We start from the raw sequence: 18,881 nt of genomic DNA, 5'->3' as shown, positions 1-18,881 counted from the left end.
GCATTGATATGATATGGTATGATAGGTTATTTATAACACGCTTAATACCCAGAGGTTTCTAAGCACGGACCCAGGGATTGAACCTGTGTTGCTCCGTGTCATCTTGTTTCCAAGTCGAGCACGCTGCCGCTGAGCTATCCTCCTGGGACCATTGATGGCTTGTTGCATGTTTAGTATTTTGCTTCTAAAATGGTTTGTGATATCTTCACATTATTTTTGGGTAGGTGAAAGAAGTTTGCGATAGGAAGTGGATTTTCATTAATGATTTGGTAAAGTTATTTCCCTGGAGGAGGTGCATTATTGATTTTCCGGAATAGTAATGTTTCTGTGCTTTGAGGATTTCTACTTTGTAGTAGAGATCTGTCTTTGATGGGAAAACTTGTATTGTGGGTCGTAGTGTTTCCTCCATGTTTTTTCAAGTATGAAAATCCTTCAATAGTAATGGAAACTAGTCACTAGCGATTGCAGCTGTCAACCACCATTTCACAGTCAGACTCATCAGATAACCAAATAGGAGGGGTGAGGGAACAGCTGATTTCTGAAGTAGCAAAGAAGCTACCTCTGGCTGTTGGCTAAGTGCACTTGAAAATGGAAGCACCCACAGATTTAGAAGAGGAGGATCTAGAGAGAAAACCTATTGACAGGTTTCTAACAAAGTCAAGGAGTTGGACAACGAGAGGTGAGAGTATGGCTCCAATGGGCTCAATCAAGTGTCCGTTGGTTTGTGACAAAAAACATTTCTTACTAATGCTATTTGGAACAAAGTGCCCTTAAATAAATGCTATGATGATGGCTCAATACAAGAAGACATATGAGATTCTGAAGCAGTCAAAAAGAAGATGAACCAAAGAAACACCAAAGCCACCTTTGCAAGTCCAGTACTCACTCACAGAACAGAAGCAGCCCCAGTCATTCACCTAGTAGGAGTTAAAAGATAAACGCGGCCAGAGACACTGAACTTATTTTATCTGTATTCTGGGTATTTGACTGCAGCCTATATTTGCAAGTACTGTGACGAATCCCAGGGTATTGTCACTGCTTCCACTGGGGAGGCCTTCCCATGAGGCCAGGGAGGTGGGGCCGCTACCTGATAGTCCCCCCTGGGGATGTCGCTTACTGGGTGTATCTAATAGGGAGGGATGCCCTCCATGGGGCCAGTGACATTCACCTTGGGAGAACACAGTACTCCCCTCCCTCATTTCTGTCACCTCCTTCCTTTCACCCCACTCAGTACACGATGGTCCCCCACACCTCTATCTATGTTTGTAGTACTGAGGAAATCAAGTCCCAGGAAAGTACTGAGATGAGAAATAGTTCTACTGAACTTTGTGATGATCATCGGTTCAGTACTGTGAAGAGGAGGAAGGATGGAGTAATGAAGAACACCTATGGGAGCCATCACACGCAGGCTAGTTGCTGGAGACTGTCTTTTGGTTACGCTGAGTACAAATTAGAAGAGGGACAACGTCACTCACCAAGCCAGCCCCAGAGGAACCCAGAGCCAACTTCGAATGTGGAAAATAGAGAAGCACAGGAACCAGCTGGGGGCTGGGATGCTGTCTCTAAGGGTGCTAACAAGATCTGGCAGGCCACGAGAAAGCAAACAGAAGCCAAGTCCATGGAGGACTTGGGACATCTCCTTGGGTAAATCTGCACAACTTGAATCGCTGAAGATGGAGCAGGGACACGGACGAGAGCAGAGCAGAAACTCACCCATAGAGCCGGAGAAGCCTGAGGTGGACGCCACGCATAAAACGTTCAAAACCAAGGTGCAGGTGCTGCTTGGGTTCTTGAGAGGGGCTAGTAACCGAGCAAGGGGAGCCAAAAGAGGGTCAGGGACCCGACACAAGTTAAAGCATATGGTAAAATATGGGTTAGGACGCCAACCTTATTATAAAGACACAGACATATGATGCATCCATAGACACATGGCAGGAGGGTATACCAAGTCCCCTGATAAGCCAATACAAAGTGTTCTGGTGCCCAAATGAACCACAGAGGCAAAGCCCAAGTAATTGGGTCAGGGACCCTAACACCATCAAAAAGGGAGAGACTAAAATGTCACATAGGGGCTCATTACAACCCAGGCACTAATGAATGGGTTAACGGCACCGTAAAAGGCTGCAGCGCCGTTAACCTATTAGCACCTAACTACGAGGTCCCTTTGCGGGGCCCGACCTTAACGGCTGGTATAGACCAGCCGTTAAAGTAGGGACCCGCAAAGGGACCTTGGTGCTAATTACGGTGCCGCAATTTGCGTCACCGTACTTAGCGCCTTCCCCATTCCCATTGAGTCCTATGGGGCAAAAATGGGAATGGGGAAGGGCCATGGAGGAAGGGGGAATTACCGCCCCGCCAACCTTGTAATGGGGTGGTAATTCCCCCTTTCTCCAAGACGGAGTCGTTAACTTACCGGCATGGACCATGGTGCTAATAGCACCATGGTCTTCCGCCAGGGTCGTAATGAGGCCCATAGACATGTTGCATCAGTAGACACTTGGCAGGAGAGTTGCCCAAGTATCCTGGGAAGCCAATACAAAGGTGTCTGGAACTCAAGTGAACCGCTAAGGCAATGGAGAAGTAGACAGGTCAGGGACCCAGTGGAAACCAAGATGAAAAAGACTGAAACCAACTGTGCAAGCCATCACATAGGGAAACAGTACCTGGCAGGACAGAACACCAGGACTGTTCAGTGGGTTAGAGAACAAAATTGGGGTAGAGAGCACCCAAAAGCAGCACACCAGGGTCTGGGACCAATATGAGGTGGGGGAAGATCAACAAAAGCCAAACACTGGGGTCAGGGACCCATACAAGAGCAAAGAAATATATGTTGAAGGGGCTGAGGGCCATACAGAAGAAAGAAACAAGACGAGAAGAACCCAAATGAACCCAGAGGGGTCTGCGACTCATGTGAAAGAGAAAGAGACATGTGTTGGAAATCTAGAGCTTGATAGTTAAGTCTGACAGGACAGTTCACGAGACTTGCTGCTACAGTTTTGAATTGGAAGAAGAAAGAAAATGTCTATTAATAAGTCTGGTGGGTTACGGAACCAGACTTAATCCCACATTTGGGAATTCATACTTGTGAACTGTCTTGAAGGACTTAGTCATTTTGTTTTCGCATGACAAACTGAACTTTAAAAGCCTCCCTTGGCATTAAGAAGATGCCAAGTTTTTCATTTGCTACGTGTAAGAGACGGAAATGGGTTTGGACCAGGAAGGTGGATTTATTACTTAACGAGACATCCTGACGGAGTCCTTGGTGTTTTAGTTGAGGTAGGGCAACCCCTCAAAGAATTAGGGCAAGATGGATTTTTCCTTTTCTTTATTTCTACAATAAAAGGCTTTGATAACAAGCTTAACACCACTGTGTCAGACCTGTGCTTCTGCACCATTATTGTACTAATTAAAATTGACCTTTTTGCAAGTTCTTTAGAGGGACTTGCATAAGAAACTAACTGGTTCACATGATGTTCAGTGTTCTAACACCACCTTAAGAATGTGTTTTCATAATTATTTGAAGTCCATCAATTCAGAAACTTAATAAACCTGTTTGCTTGGGTTGTTGGATTTTTAGATCGGCATTTAACACACGAGGTAGACTATTTCTGCAGTGGAGAAGGTTCTTTTGCAACTAGTAACCTGATATGAGGTATGTATGTAAGTAGAAAACATTGTCTGCTGAATGACAAACATTTCACCCAATTGAATGTACATTCATGCGTCTTCCGCATCCCTCTTAGAATTGCCATTTAGTTTCATTTTTACGCCGCCATTTCAAATTAAATTTGGCTTTTAGTATTTTAGCATTCCATGGTTTTATTCACTGAGAAGCGGGTGCTACATGCCAGGTAACACATATGGCAGGATATGATAACGCAGATGATTGCATCAAAGCAGTATTTTATGTGTCCGCCCCTTTTGGAATCTGATCCAGGTGGCTTTTTGAAGAGTGCACAATACCTCTTCAGAATGCCTTCATTCAATCCTTTCAGTGGCGGCTGATATTCAGGCCGACTATATCCTGATCTGCCACCCATAGCCTTTCCTGTTTGGGGGCTTGGAGCAGGTGGAGATTTGGCATTGTCCATCGGTGTCCATGCAGGATAAAATTTGCTCTATAGTTCATGTTCTGATAATGTTATGCTCCCAAGGGCTAGATATACTGGGAAGTGTTATTAGAAAGAGCCATGCTATGAATGGCTATTGATTAACAGATTTCAGTAAACAATAGCACAGTAACAACCTCTGAAATGTGTCCTTCGTTCAGGCTTTACTTTTTTTTTTTACCACTTTACTTTGTTCTCACTCGGCTGCCCACACCTCGCTCAGAATTCATGTGTCCTTTGCACTAATATTCCTGATGAAGGCCCGACTGGAATAAAGGGGCTGCTGTGTCAGTATGGGAGACCTCGAACATTATGGGCCGAAACACAGATGTGTCAACAGCTAGAAGAACTTTCCTTGTAAAAGGGTGGTCCTTAATAGACCATAGGCTGGAGTTTGATGCATGAACACTACTTGATGTACAGTGGTGCTGGAGCAGTTTCCGCAGATTTCTGAACTGTGTATCAATATGTGATAAAAAGAGAGTGTTAGGAGCAACAGTTTTAATGTATACAAAGTGTCTGTGGTAGATCTCAACCAGCACAATGTGATGACAAGGAAGCTGCGGAAATGTGTTTGTACTGAACATGAGCAAATTATTGTCTCAAGTACTAACACCCACCAAAAAAGTTTTGTAGCAGTTTTTAACTGTGTGTGTTTCTTTAGATATTCGTTATATTGAGTAGATTTTTGTAATATGTTATTAATAAAGTTTGAAATACATTTTCTCAAATGTTGTACATAAGAGACAGGTGCATAGATAGGTACCACTTAATCAAGGGCAGGAGTTAAGGAGTGGTATCATTACTTGTTGTGACACCTGATTTTGCAAGATAATTTTAGCCTTGCTGCATAACGAGATTAGGAACTGAGCTTTACAAATGGTATAAAAATACGTTTGCCTCGTCCAATCGTATGCTACCTGTGAGTTGGGTTATTAAAAATAATTACTTGGTTGGACCTAGCCCAACTGGTATCACCACACATTGATTCAGTGACTCATCCGTGCCATGCCTGTGGTCATGCAAATGCAGACAATGCATGTGTTCTTGAGTCCAGCTTTATAAAATATGTCTACACACTTTATAGTGTGATGTATTTTTACACCATATTTATGTGAGATACTTCAGAGAGCAGCCTATTTCTATCATTTACAACCTCTTGGAAGTTTCTTTACTACTAGTTTGACTAGTATTAGTATCATACACAAATCTAGCTCTCCCCTGCTTGCTCCCTATCTTTCGCTCTCTCCTTCACTTTCCGTCATCTCTCTCACACACTTTGGGCCTCATTACGACTTCGGTGGTAGCCATGCTGCTATTGGCGGCATGGCTGACACCGAAATCGGGTCCGGGTTCCCAGAATGGGGAATTACTGGGCCATTCCGAGTTTGGAGGGCCCGGTAATTCCTCCCTCCAGGAACCCGGGCCCGGACCTTCCCCATTCCCATCTGAGCCCCCATAGGGCTCAATGGGAATGGGAGAGGGTGCAAACAACGGGCCGATTATGAGCGGGCCATTATTTGCTCCTGTTCCCCTCGTGGGGCCCGGTAAGGACGCCTGGTTTGACCAGGCATTACTTACCGGGTCCCGCGAGGGGAGCTTGTAATGAGGCGGAATGGGTTTAACGGGTCCGCCTCCTTTAGCGGAGCCCGTTAACCCGTTCCGCCTCACTCGTAATGAGGCCCCTTGTCTTTGCACATTGTTTGCACTCTATTACTCTGTCTCTTTCTCTGTTGGCAAGAGATGCATTGTTATCTGCACTCCCTCTGTCTCTTTGTCAGTGCAGTCTTGTACTGCCCCTTTCTCTGGGTCAACAAAATTTGGCTTTCCCTCTCTCTTTCTCTCTCTCTCTCTCTCTCTCTCTCTCTCTCTCTCGCTCTCTCTCGCTCTTGTCTCTTCCACTATTAGTGACGTTGCGGGGCATGTCCTCTTTGTCTCTTTGACTGTACAGTCATGCACTTGTATCAGTTCAAAGTTTCTGTAATGCCAACCACAATGTTTTGGTAAAAAAAATATTATAATATATCTGCTTGGTTATGAGATTTACAGCAAATGTCTACAATAGAGAGGATAATCATGTATAGGAATAGGAAAAGCAATCTAAAATGAACACATTTCGGAAAGGTTCTTAGATTTTTAAATCTGTACATCAAATAAATAACCTTTCTATTAAAAAAAAGTATGATGATATGGTTGGAGGGTTGTTGTTATTGTTTGTTGGCCACTACTGTGAAGGAGGATGGGTGGGACTACATATGTATTCTGTAAAATGCGTTGTACAGTTAACTGTAAAGTCTTGTCCCTTCTTTGGGGTACTTTCTGAATACTACTCTGTCTGTCTTTCCCTACCTGATATCCTTACGTGTTAGTCCTGTGTGTTCCCTTCAGTGCTCCTGCTGTTGCCTGCTTCTTTCTGACCTTCCGCCTTCCTCAACATTCACTGATTGATGCTGCTCCGCTGGTGCCGTGGGAACGGAATACACGCCGGTCCTGCTCCGTGGGAGTTTCGAGGAACCTTCGTCAGGGCTTTCTTCCACAGAGGGTTTCCCTGCGGCTACTCGCCTTTCAGGGCATGGGGGTTCAGGGAGCTCCTTACTATCTTCCGCTTCGATCCTGACAGCACTCCAGGTTAGTGTATTCCGGCTCGCACAACAGTTAGGGTACTGTGGTTTCTCATGGATAAAAGTAAGATGAGAGCAGCAGGCACAGGGGCATCCCCTCTTCCTGCTTCTGCCCTCCTTTTCGAAAATCGCTAGCAGTTTACATGTATGGAGCTGCACTTTTTGCATTTTTACTCTCAAATAAGAAATAAAAGCATTATTAGGAAAAAGACATAAAGGGCGGCCTTTTACAAAAAAATGTGAATTGCGTGGAGGGGGCCTCCAACATTCATCAGCACATGTGTGCTGTTTGGTTGGGTCGTGAAGGGTAAACTAGGCGACATCACCTTTACTCTTCACGTTTACTCTCCGTTTTTTTTTTGTTGAAACTTTATTTACACAACATGTACAACAAAAACCCAAGACAATCAATGTACAACAAATAAAACATGGTAAACAATACAAGAAAAGCATACCATTTTACACAGTTCAATGTACAGAGTGAGATATACAATACCACAAACCCCCAATAAATCAAACAAATCTCTCAATCACCCCCCCACCCAGCAACCACAATGTTAGAATAGCTGCAAAAATCTAGCCCATATTTTTTCAAGCAAAGCCAATTTATCAAGTCTCCTATACATCACTCTCTCCATATTTGCCAATTCATGCATCTCAGACAACCATGTCTCAACATTTAATGTCAAAGCATTCTTCCAGTTCCTTAAGATAATTTGTTTACCAGTCATTGCCCCTCTGAAAAACCACTTCTTCTCACTCCGAGTGAGATCATCCAAAGACTCATCACTCCCCAATTTGATCACACTAAAATCCAAGACCGGGAGACCAACAATCACTTTGTCACATATACGTCCAATCTCACCCCAGAACAGCCTCACCAGCCTACAATCCCATAGTAGATGTTCCTGTAGAAAATATAAATACCGCCTGTAAGTTACTCTTTGCTGATGTCATCTACAATGGATTCCCGTGGGATCCGCCAGTTTTTGTCAGGTGCTAAAACCAATGGACTGCCTGGGAATTCATACCATTGGTTTTTAAACCCTGCATGAAAACCTCATGTATGGGTTACACCATATTCTCTTTAAAGTAAGAGATGGAAAGAATGACGGAAATCAATGTGATCTCTTTCTCCCCGCCGCCAATGGGCCTAAAATGCTATGGAGTGTAAAAGGAATGCCTGAATGGCTAACACCTTGCTTTTACACATTACCTTTGCACTCCACGGCTTGTTCAATGACCCGCTGAATGGTATACGCACCCTCACATTTCCAGTTGCTTCCATGAATGGCACCCAATGAAAGCTAAAGCTAACTGTGTAATAGAAACATGTACACATCAAAAACACTGGTTTTCCATCTCTCTTCCATGTGTGAAACACGGTTATTAAAATGGTACTTTTAGTGATTGTGCCATGAAAGATATTAACTCCCACTGGATATCATTAATGGGGCGTTTGAGGCTGACTATTATGGCAGCAACTGGGCGTATAAGTCTGCACAATACATATGGTGACTATATCATACACCTGAGCTATTAGATGACATTGGATGGCATGTCTGAGGCATGTCCAACTGCACTTGCCAGATGACAGCACTGTACCTTTGTTGATGCATGTTACTTATGTTTACTATTCAAGTGATACTGGACAAGAACTGGCATTAGATGGCCTTTCTGAGTAATATGAGACAACTCTCTGCATATGCTGGCAGCACCTGGATGTCACAGGCTGCACCTGACATATTATGTCTATTTCTGGCACGTGAGGCTGTAACACGCAACGGGAAGGCATTATCTGCATGTCAGGCATCTTAATGGCAGGGCCTTGAAGAATATTGGGTTGTATTTCAGGGATCCATGTGTTTCCCCACAAAATACATATCTGTGTCTGTTCTCCTCCCTCCCCCTTCTCTTTTGTAGGGGGACACCCCTGCAGGCTCCCATGGCTCACCTTCTGCCACCCTCCTGCCCCACCCCAGACAACTACATCTCAAATGCAGGGAAGACCACATTACTGATCCAGCGGCACAGCCACCAGATTCCGAGTTCCATAGTGACAGAGTTTATCGGGGATTTGCTGCCATTACTGGCACCGGCAATACCAGTGCCAGTAATGACGACTTTTTGCCGGTGGGGCACATGCCTTACGTCCAGCTTTTAGCTGGAGGTAACTCAGATGCCCCACTGTCAAACCTGTAGTCGGCCAGTCCGTTAAAGTGCCGGTATCCATGAATACCAGCACTTCTTTACCAGACGGGCCGACTTAGAATGAGGCCCAATGATCTTTGTGGTATACCGATCCATAACTAGGGCTTCTTCCAATGGGACTCTCTCCTGTTTCCCATCCACCAGGAACCAGATCAGCTGCCGTTCGGAAGATTGGTGTCCGCCGCCCTGATCACATTGGCCTACAGAGTATTGCTGGCTCAGCTAATGTTCTGTCTCCATCAACTTCCTTTTGCTCCAGCCCGTGCCTCATTAGCCCTCAATTGCCCCCTCCAGTTCCACTGTGAAGAACTTCAATTTAATAAATATAATATAATCTAGTGGCTCCTGTCAACCACTGTGAAAATTTGAACCCGTGCATGTGACATTGCTACTTTTATAGATTTCATTGCTCCTTCACTCCGCGGTTATTTTGCACGGCAAAATAATGTGGGGGATGCACCTGTGTACTTTTCTGCGTTACCCGCTGCAGGTGCAGTACTTCACATCAGGACCCAGCAATCCACCACAGCCCATTCAACAATAGCACATGCCGATTAACACACAAATCATAAAAATCATCATTCACTGCAAGAAAAAGTGGATTTGCCGTAGTGTCTGGCACAGAAATATGATCAGAAATGATGCAGAGTCTAAAACATTCTCCCACTTTGGTCTTCAGATCGTGCACATGTGTCATCCATGCTGATAATGACCTACCTTTAAAGAGAGGACAAATCTTCCACACAGTGGCGGCTCCTTCCCTGTTGTACTGGCCCAAGGCCAGCTCCATGTAGAACAAGGGCATCCCAGCAATGATGAGAAACAAGGTGTAGGGAATGAGAAAGGCACCTGGGGAAAACACATGAAAAGACATTGGTTAGCCCAGCTGGCCTGGCAAATGTGTGTATACTCCCTCACATGCACTTCAAATACTGTTATTATAGTCACTGTACACGGTCTGATCTAATGGAAGTATGCACGAGATGTTCCTTGAAAGACTGGTATTTACATAGGTATAATACATGGGAGCCTGCAGTCAAACTGGAACATGATTGTCTTACAGTCTAGTTATGACAACACTAATCACCTGTAATAGAGCTGTAATACCTTCTTAGAGTTGGTTTGTGAGGTCACAAAGCTGCTGCTTAATCCAGCAAAGCGGTATTTAATTAATGGAATGCACAGCCTCAAATATGCCTCAAATAGGCCTTTCTCATGAAGATATTTACAGACGTTATTCGATGATTAAACATGTATGGTTGCATGCTTTATTTACTAAACGCTTGTACTTGAAAGCTGTCCACGAGCGTCATGTAATCACCACAAGACCAGATCGTATATGCCTTTTATTAAATCTGCTCATCATTTTTTTCCAGAGTACATAAGAGAGTGTGTTGTGGAAGATTTATTTTGGAATCTTATATGACATTGCCAGGAGCATGTCCTTGTCAAGAGGGGACTGGAAGCCTTCTCAACCATTCAGAGCCAGCCCAGTGGATGGTGGCAGCAGAGAGGTCCCCAATTCCTGCCCGCCCTCACTGCCGTGGAATTATATTTGTTTGCAGAACCTCTTCTCCAGCCTTGTCTCATGTCTCAAATACCTACCAGTGTCTCTTTACATTTTTAGAGACCCCCCACCCTCAACCAATGCAGAAAGACAAAAGAGGACGGCAAGCAAGAGAATCAACATCAGCACCCCAGACGCAGAAAGGAAATGAAGAGCTGCAAAGAGAAGCCACAGCCATGCAGACACCCAAACAAAGCAGCTCACAGCCAAGAGAAAGAAAGACACCAGTGGAAGGGTGCACAGATACAGTGTGGCCACCCTTGTTGCAGGGCCGTCAGAGTCACCGGAAAGCTCTTGCAATCAGTCACTGGTCCCCTAAATCACCAGGCACAAGAGGGTGAAATGAACCTTTCTTCCCAAACTTACCTTATGCCCTATGGGAACTGATCTTGGACATTGGACTACCCACAACACCGTCTTTGGTGTGCAGAGAGCCTGCACAGAAAAAGTGTGCTGGCCTAGTTCCCATTGTATGTTTTTTCTTTCTCACACATACAGGAGAGGAAGATAGAAGTAGTGGAGGAAGGAGGTTAGTCATGTGGGGGGAGCGTATTAGTGGGAAGATGAGAGTAGTAGTTGGAGGAGGAGAGTAATAGTGGGAGAAGAGGAGTAGTACTCTGGAGGAGGGGATTTGTAGTGTGGAGGAGGAGCAGTGAAGTTGAGTGGGAGAAATAGTAACATGAATGAATGGAGACAAGATCAGGAGAACTGAAACTGAGGAGACATCAGAAAGGAGGGAGGTGTGTGTGGGAAGTCGTCAGAGTAGAGGGGGGAAGGGGAGAGTGGACATCCATGGGCAGTCTACTCCACCCCGGGTAAGTCCAAGGCACTATCCAAATTCCTATTAGAGTATAAACACTTGAAAAGAGATGGGACAGTTGGAAAGTCCCTGAGGGAGCAAAGACAGCCAGGGTCTTAGTGTTCCAGCTGTAGTATTAGGCAGTTATTTAGACAGTAGGGTGAACATTCACCAGTACTAATCAGGGATTACAGACGTTTCGGTTAGGTGTATGGTCAAATGCAGAAGACAGATATAGGGAAGTCATAAACTCCACAAAGAAAATAAAAATCCTTGAACTGTCCCTAAAACTGAGGGATTTCTGTACCATCTCTGACAAGCGTTTTCAGAAGTTGGATTTTGTTACACTCTAATGGAGAGGTCAACCACTGCTCCAAGATGCTTAGAGTGGAGAGATCAACAAGTACAGTCCAAGCTCTAACCAGGGTCACCCCAGGAGCTGCTAGGTGTGACCTCCATGCAGATGAGGAAGCAGCAATCCCACCCTTGGGCAAGCCAGGGTTCAGCCAAGGATTAAGCTCCCAACATGAGGGAGCTCCCACCCCTGCACACTATCCAGGGCTAAATAAGCCAAACTCTTCAATGTATGTGAAGATAGAATATTTGAAATGCATATAGAGGAGGATGCCAACCTCCACCTTACATGGACCAAACCCCCAGCCACACTGCGACTCTCTACTGAAGGCACTCAATGCCACCCTTTTAGCCTCCATCGATCGACACCCGCCTCTGAAATAATGCACCTGCAAAATGAAACCATCAGCCCCCTGATACACGCACAAACTCAACCTTATCAAAAGAGTGATCAGGAAACAAGAGAAAACCTGGAGTCGCTCCAGGACCACATCTGACCTTGTGCTCCTCAAGGAACTATGAGCAGCCTACCCAAAGCCAAGGCCTCCTACTATCAGAATACCATAGAAGAAGCCGACAACAACAAAAGCAGAGCCTGCTTCAAAGCTGTCAAGCAAGGTGTCAACCCACTTCCCGCCCCTGCCATACCACACGCCATCGAAAAATCTGCCGCCATCAACACCTCCTTCATCGGCAAATTCAGCAAGATTTGCAAGCACATAGACACCACCTCTGCATCCACAAACCCACCTCACGTTCCTCCTCATGAAATATCCAAACCTTGGTCAACATTCAAGACACTCTCGACAGAGGACCCTGGTATAAACCCTGGCTGTCCTCAAAGCCACATCGTATACAGATAAAATTCTCCCAGCGTACAACCTCAAGACCCTCGATGCAGAAGCTTTCCTTCCCTACCTGGAGATCATCAACAGCTCCCTAACTCAAGGCACCTTCCCATTGACCCTAAAAATAGGACACATTCTCCTTCTACTAAAGAACCCCACTCTGGATCCATAACATCTAGGTAACTATCTCACCATCTTCCATTCCTAGGTGAGATCATTGAGAAAGCAGCAGCCGCATAACTGCAGCAACACATCGACACCAACTATATCCTCCAAACCTACCAATCCGGGTTCAGACCCAGGTGTAGCACGAAGACAGCCACCATACAGGTGGTTGACGACGCCCTCACAATCCTTGATGACGGCCACCCCGTCTCCTGGTTCTAGTTGACCTTGCGCATAATTCCGACACAGTAGACCACCAGGCACTTACGGGCACTCTACAACCGTGCATGGGGACAAAAAACCTTAACCTATGCTGGTTCAAGTACTCCCTTGTCAACCACCAGCAGTTTGTTCAGACGGACTCTTCAATTTCACCAATGCTACCTGTCACCTGTGGGGTCCCGCAGGGTTGCATCCTCTCCCCAGTGATCTTCAATCTATATATGTAACCACCGGGAGCCCTCCTAGCCACACACAACATCCACATCCACCAATACGCTGATGACACACAGCTATACCTAAAGATCGACTCCATCAAAGACACCCATAGACTCTAAACCCGCCTCTCACTGATCCAGTATTGGATGTCCAGTGAATACTTGAAGCTCAATCCCTCCAAGACTGAATTCCTAATCCTCACCAACAATGCTGAACACCCAGACATACAGACTTCGCTATCAACAATGAACTCTGAGGGCTTCAAACCTGAGCTCACCTCCTGCTCCCGGTCCCACGGGTTTCACATCGACGAACACCTCTCCTTCAAGACACACATAGCTATGAAAACTCAGACAGCTCAGTATCAGCCCTCCCTCCTGTGAAAGTCAAGTCCTTCGTCCCTCCAGACAGCTTTAGCTCCACCGTTCAAGCATCACCCCGGCCCTCATCGACCTTCACTGGCTCCCACTGCATGCACAAATCACCTTCAAGTCTTGCTGCATCATCAATAAGGCAGTTGCCCCCAAGTCACCCAGCCACCTTAGGGAGAAACTCAGAATATCCAGCAGGCAGCACACCACCAGAAGCCAGGACATTTGCATACTTGAAATCTACCACTGCAAAAACTAAAGGACCGGTAAACAAGCCTTAACCTTGGACAACATAGCCTACGCCTAAAGACTATGGAACCTCCTCCCGTCAGCATCAGACCTGCCCCCACGCTCCTACAATTCAGAAAAGAACTCAAGACCCACCTCTTCAAGGAATCTCTCTGCCTCAGCACCTAGGCCATCACATCGACCCCTGCGCCTTCTGACTCGCTAGATGCTGCCCACCCCTCTCCTGCGGTACAGCTGTACCCCTCATCTGTGACACTCTGTATCCCACCCCGCTGTATATCTGTTCTATTGTTACCACTGAAGAGCACTCTGTTATGCATTTTTACTGTTGTGTACCTCTGTAAAGCACTCCATTGCTTCTTGAAGCTAGGTCTGCACTCCATAAATACAAAAACAATAATAATAATAATAATAATAATAATAATAATAATAATAATAATAATAATAATAATAATAATAATAATGTATTGACTGTTGGTATGCTCCACAAGACTGGTCTACAAAAAAAGTCTTAGAAAAGTGTACTTCAAAGTATGACATTATAAAATGTAATAAAGAATATAATAAAGATCCCAACACGTTTCTAGATTTCATCTCTTCATCAGGGCTATAAATCATTCACAATTCTGTAAATGATCAGGACAAAAAATTCCATAAGTATGTTGACAAAAGATATATTGGATAATCTTTTACAGATTTCAACAAAGACTGTTTTTGGCAAGAAGTGTAAGCATGGTAATTTACCTCTAAAGATTTCTTGCTCCAATCGGTACCAATGCGTGAAATCAGGATAAGCAAAAGTGGTCAATTTCATTGGGATTAGTTTCACTGCTTCTGGGAAGTGAGAATAAAGGAAGATATGTGAAAAGTAGATCCCTATGGGGATGTTAAGAGAAGCCAGTGGGGCAAAGGTACAGGTAAGAGGTCTTACCTTAGCTACGCGACGACAACAGTAAGCGCAAACTTCTAAGGCCGAATAACACCACAGTGGGAGATCGTTCCAGGTACTGAGACCTAAGGGTTTAAACCAATGTGTTAATAGGATATGAAGAAGGTCCTCAATGGGGTTTAACACCAGATGGCTTGCAATCACATGCAAACTCATCTCCTATTAGGCGTGCTCTTAGGATAATTAATGGCAAAGGGAGTCCTTCAATGATAAAGGGCTTAGGAAATTATTGTTCTGCACCATGTGGTCTCCAGCAGTACAGTGGATGGGTTTGCTCTGAAAACAGATGCAAAAGCGATAGAAGTTATAAGTATATGTCCATGTGACATCTATTTTTTCACGTTATACTCGAGCATAGATGTCTGAATAGAGTTATGCTTAATACTCACACAGATGTATAAAGAAGGACTGGAGTCTTGTATTAACGTCCCGCATTGCGCTTTAACTTTGAAGCAACTAGGTTTTTCAGTTCCAAAGTGGCTGCTGTGACCTCTTCTCCTGCCGGTGCGCCGGCGAGGGAGAGCACGTGTGGGGCTCCGCGGTCCGAGGCCTGCTGCGGAGCAAAATAAAAACGAGGCGCACACAGAGGGCTCGTGCCTTGCCCGGAACTTCCTCTCCGTAGCCAGGGGCGGGGCTTTTATTAACACGCCTTACGACACCGCGTCACGGGACATAAGGTGTACACAACATTCCTCCTTTTTTCCAACAATTTAAAACATAACACACTAGATACAATCATGTCAACTTGATTCAACTTAACTCTACTGTGCATTCTAGTCCAGCACAGTTTATAGTCCTACCACTCATAGTCTCTTAACTTTTCTGGGGCTGTCGGTGCAGTTCTTAGGACATAGCGCCCACATCGAGGGGCTGTCCCCCAAATCGTGTCCGGTTGCGGCTCACCTGCCTTATTTGGAGATGCCTCCCTCGGTTCCTCCAGCAGTCCGTCTGTCTCGTGCTCCTCGGTCGACTCCTCCTCGGGTTGTTGGTACTCATCTTCCGGTGGCGACCCTGCTTCCTCTCAGGGCTGCTTGTCCCCGTCAGTCCACATTTGTCATGGCACTCCCTTGAACCATGATGCATTCCTGGTGATCTGACGCTGCCCTCGTGTGGCCGTTATCATGGTTCTTCGTCGTCGAGTTATCGTCCAGGGAACTACGTCGTACTGGGTGTCCAGCTTCGTTTTCGAGGGGTTCCGCTTCACCAGCACTTGATCGCCGACTTGGTGTCTGGATTCCTTTGTGTGTCCTTTGGTGCTCATACGCTCATTTGCCGTGATCCTTCTTTGATTTGTGCGTTCGCTGTCATAGGCATCTGTGCCCCTGCTTGGATGGTGGGAATGGATGAGTTTATCACAGTCCCGTACATGACGTCTGCCGGTGGTATTCCTGTGGTGCTGTGGGGTGTCACTCTGTAGTTCCTTAGGAATCAGTACAGCTCTACCCTCCATGGGATGGAGTGCACACGGGATAGGCGTAGCACTTTGTTGAGGGTACGCATGAACCTCTCTGCATCTCAGATCATCCAGGTATTTTTTGATTTCCGCCCCTTGGAAGCGTGGCCCATTGTCACTCCGGATGCGCTGAGGTAGGCCATGGGTGGCAAAGATCTTCTCCAGAGCCGGCATCACCATGTCTGCGGAGGTTGATGACACGATTTCCACCTCTGGAAATATTGAGTGGTCATCAATGGCCACTAACAGATACGTGCCTTCTTGAACCATGCAGAAGTCAATGCCGATTACGTCCCATCTTGAGGACACCCGCTCTGCCGCTTTTATGGGTTTGGGGTTCGGTGGTGCGCTTGTGATCTGACACGGGAGGCATGCTGTTATGAGTTGTTATAACTTGGTGTCGATGTGCGGAAACCATACTCAGTGCCTGATCCTGGCTTTGGTCCTGACCATGACTTGGTGACGTTCATGAGCCAGCGCAATGACTCTGTCTTGCAAACTTGCGGGTATGACGATCCGAGCGCCTCTTAGTATGAGTCCTTCCTTGATGACAGACAGGTCTTGTCACACTGGGAATTCACAGAAAAGATTTCCATTCGCCGGAGATGATGGAGTCTTTGACGAGGTCACAGCAGTGATCAGCTTGTGTGGCTGGTACAATGTCCTCAATGCCGATTGCTCTTTGTTTCATCATGTGCAACTTGGACCAGGATCGCTCCGAGGCCGACAGGGCTGTAAATAAACATATAGTTCCATTGACAGTGTGGGGTCGTAGTATGCCATTGTGTTGTCGGCTGACAGGGACGTCTTGATCTGCTTGAAAGCCTCCTGGTAGTTGGGGCTCCAGACCCATTTTGTGATGGATTTGGTGAGTTCTCTGAGTGGCTCGGACATCGTTGCCAGATTACGGATGAATCTCCCGCAGTACGTCGCCACCCCCAAGAAACTGCGTACTTCTGTGGGTGTTGTTGGGGGTGAGGCTTCTTTGATGTCCGCAACTTTTTGTGGATCGGCAGAGACTCCAGCGCCGTTGAACACATATCTGAAGAAAGTGATCTCTTCCTTCATGAACTCGCACTTCTCCCGGTGAATGGTTAGCCCTGCAGTCTCCAACCTGCTGAGTACCATCTTGAGGCGACGCATGTGTTCTTGCCTGTCGCTGGCGTGGATGAGAATGTCATCACTGACATTGAGTACTCTCGGTATGCCATGCATCATTTCCTGGATGGCCTGCTGGAAGACTTCGGCTGCTGAGGACATGCCAAAGCTCAGTCTTTTGTATCGGCGCAAACCCAGATGTGTGGAGAAGGTTGTGATATATCTCGAGTCACAACAGCTGCTATTTATTATTAGCATCCCTAGTAACATAATTATGTCACAGTGTGTAATGGCACCAACGAGATAAAGGTAGATGTCAATAACATCAGATCCGTGTTGTAATGTGGGGAATGTCATATGCGTATCATTGGTGCAGATTAGCCATCAATACTGGCTAAGGCGGAAAGCCTTCATACAAAGAACACTCAACTTCTGTGTGAGAAAAAATATTGTGAGTGCCAAGAAGATATATGCGGCCAGAATATAGAGCCAATTGAATACCAACTGTGTCATACTCACAGTAGTATGAACACAGATGTTCTATGTAATTAACTGTACAAAGTGGTGCAGGCGTGATGCCTTTGCTTGGCAAACCTTTTCACTTGTTCTAGGTGCAATGTTCGTAATATTTGTGACGAATGGATAAGGTAAGTGGAATAGGGATAGGAGGCTCACCTGTATCAACGGATACGAGACAAGATGGCCGACAGGAGCTGCTGGAGCAGTTTAGAAGCTCCATAGAGGAATCTGATCAGCCAAGGGGGTTAAAGAAGAGAAAGCCTGGGGTAATGTATCGCTCATGGGTTAAACCTTGAATAGGCATAGATCAAAAACAAGCAAACCTAATGGGCAAATGTGCGCAATGATGCACATTCCAAATTTTAAGGTGGTAGTGTCTAATTAAAAATTTGGATTCAGAATAGGTGTCATGTTTTATTAATTTTGGTTTTCTAGGTCTTATAATGTGAATATATGTCCTAGGACACCGGTTATTCCATGAATCAGGCCCCAAGTGTTTAAACATGCCTGGGTAACTGTCAAATAAGGAAGTAGTGTCCAATGCATGATTATTCGAATATCTGTGTCAGTTAACACTTAACCGATTCTAAATCTATCATTCATTTGAAAAATTGCATCAGCTGTAGTGTGAGAATAAGTATGGAAGGGGGTGACGGTATGCATTATAAAGTATGCAATACTACTTACCACATATAAAAAGCATTGTGCAAGGTGCCTCAGCGTTCCCTTTTAACCCATTAAACGCCAAGGACGAGTTTGCTCGTCCTTTTTGGAGAGACTTGCATAATAGCCTGTCAGTTAAACTCTGCATTTGACCTCTTTACTCTATGTAGTCACGGACATTTTTCAATATGTTATAACAGCATTCAGCTGTAGGGTGACCTCATTGAGCTTGTTGACGTGTTTTACATCAGCAGTTGGTCCTTGTAATGAAAATTAGCACACAAAAAGCAGGACATCATGTACATTTGATCTGCTAAGTTTGAACAATAAACCTTTTGTTGATGAAGTTCTATGTGTAATAAACAAACACTCAGAACTGTGTAGCTGTATTGCATAAGGGCATTTCATTGGTATGAGGCCAGCATCCAATGCATTGTGATAGGCAAGGATATATGAGCAGCAGAAAT

The 18,881-nt window shown here is 45.4% G+C and overlaps 1 protein-coding gene across 1 annotated transcript in view; it reads right to left on the bottom strand.

Annotated features, from left to right (window-relative positions):
- The window catches only part of SLC6A2 (solute carrier family 6 member 2), a 1,124,598-nt gene that overhangs the window by 833,114 nt on the left and 272,603 nt on the right, over nt 1–18,881 (bottom strand). The window contains exon 3 of the mRNA XM_069639646.1: nt 9,659–9,790. Coding sequence (XP_069495747.1) covers nt 9,659–9,790 — 132 coding nt within the window. The remainder of the gene's footprint in view (nt 1–9,658; nt 9,791–18,881) is intronic.

The sequence above is a fragment of the Ambystoma mexicanum genome, chromosome 1q (assembly GCF_040938575.1).
Source record: "Ambystoma mexicanum isolate Mex_15411 chromosome 1q, UKY_AmexF1_1, whole genome shotgun sequence".
NCBI lineage: Eukaryota > Metazoa > Chordata > Amphibia > Caudata > Ambystomatidae > Ambystoma > Ambystoma mexicanum.
The sequence above is the reverse complement of the archived record's forward strand: the minus strand, read 5'-3'. Positions and strand labels throughout refer to the sequence as shown.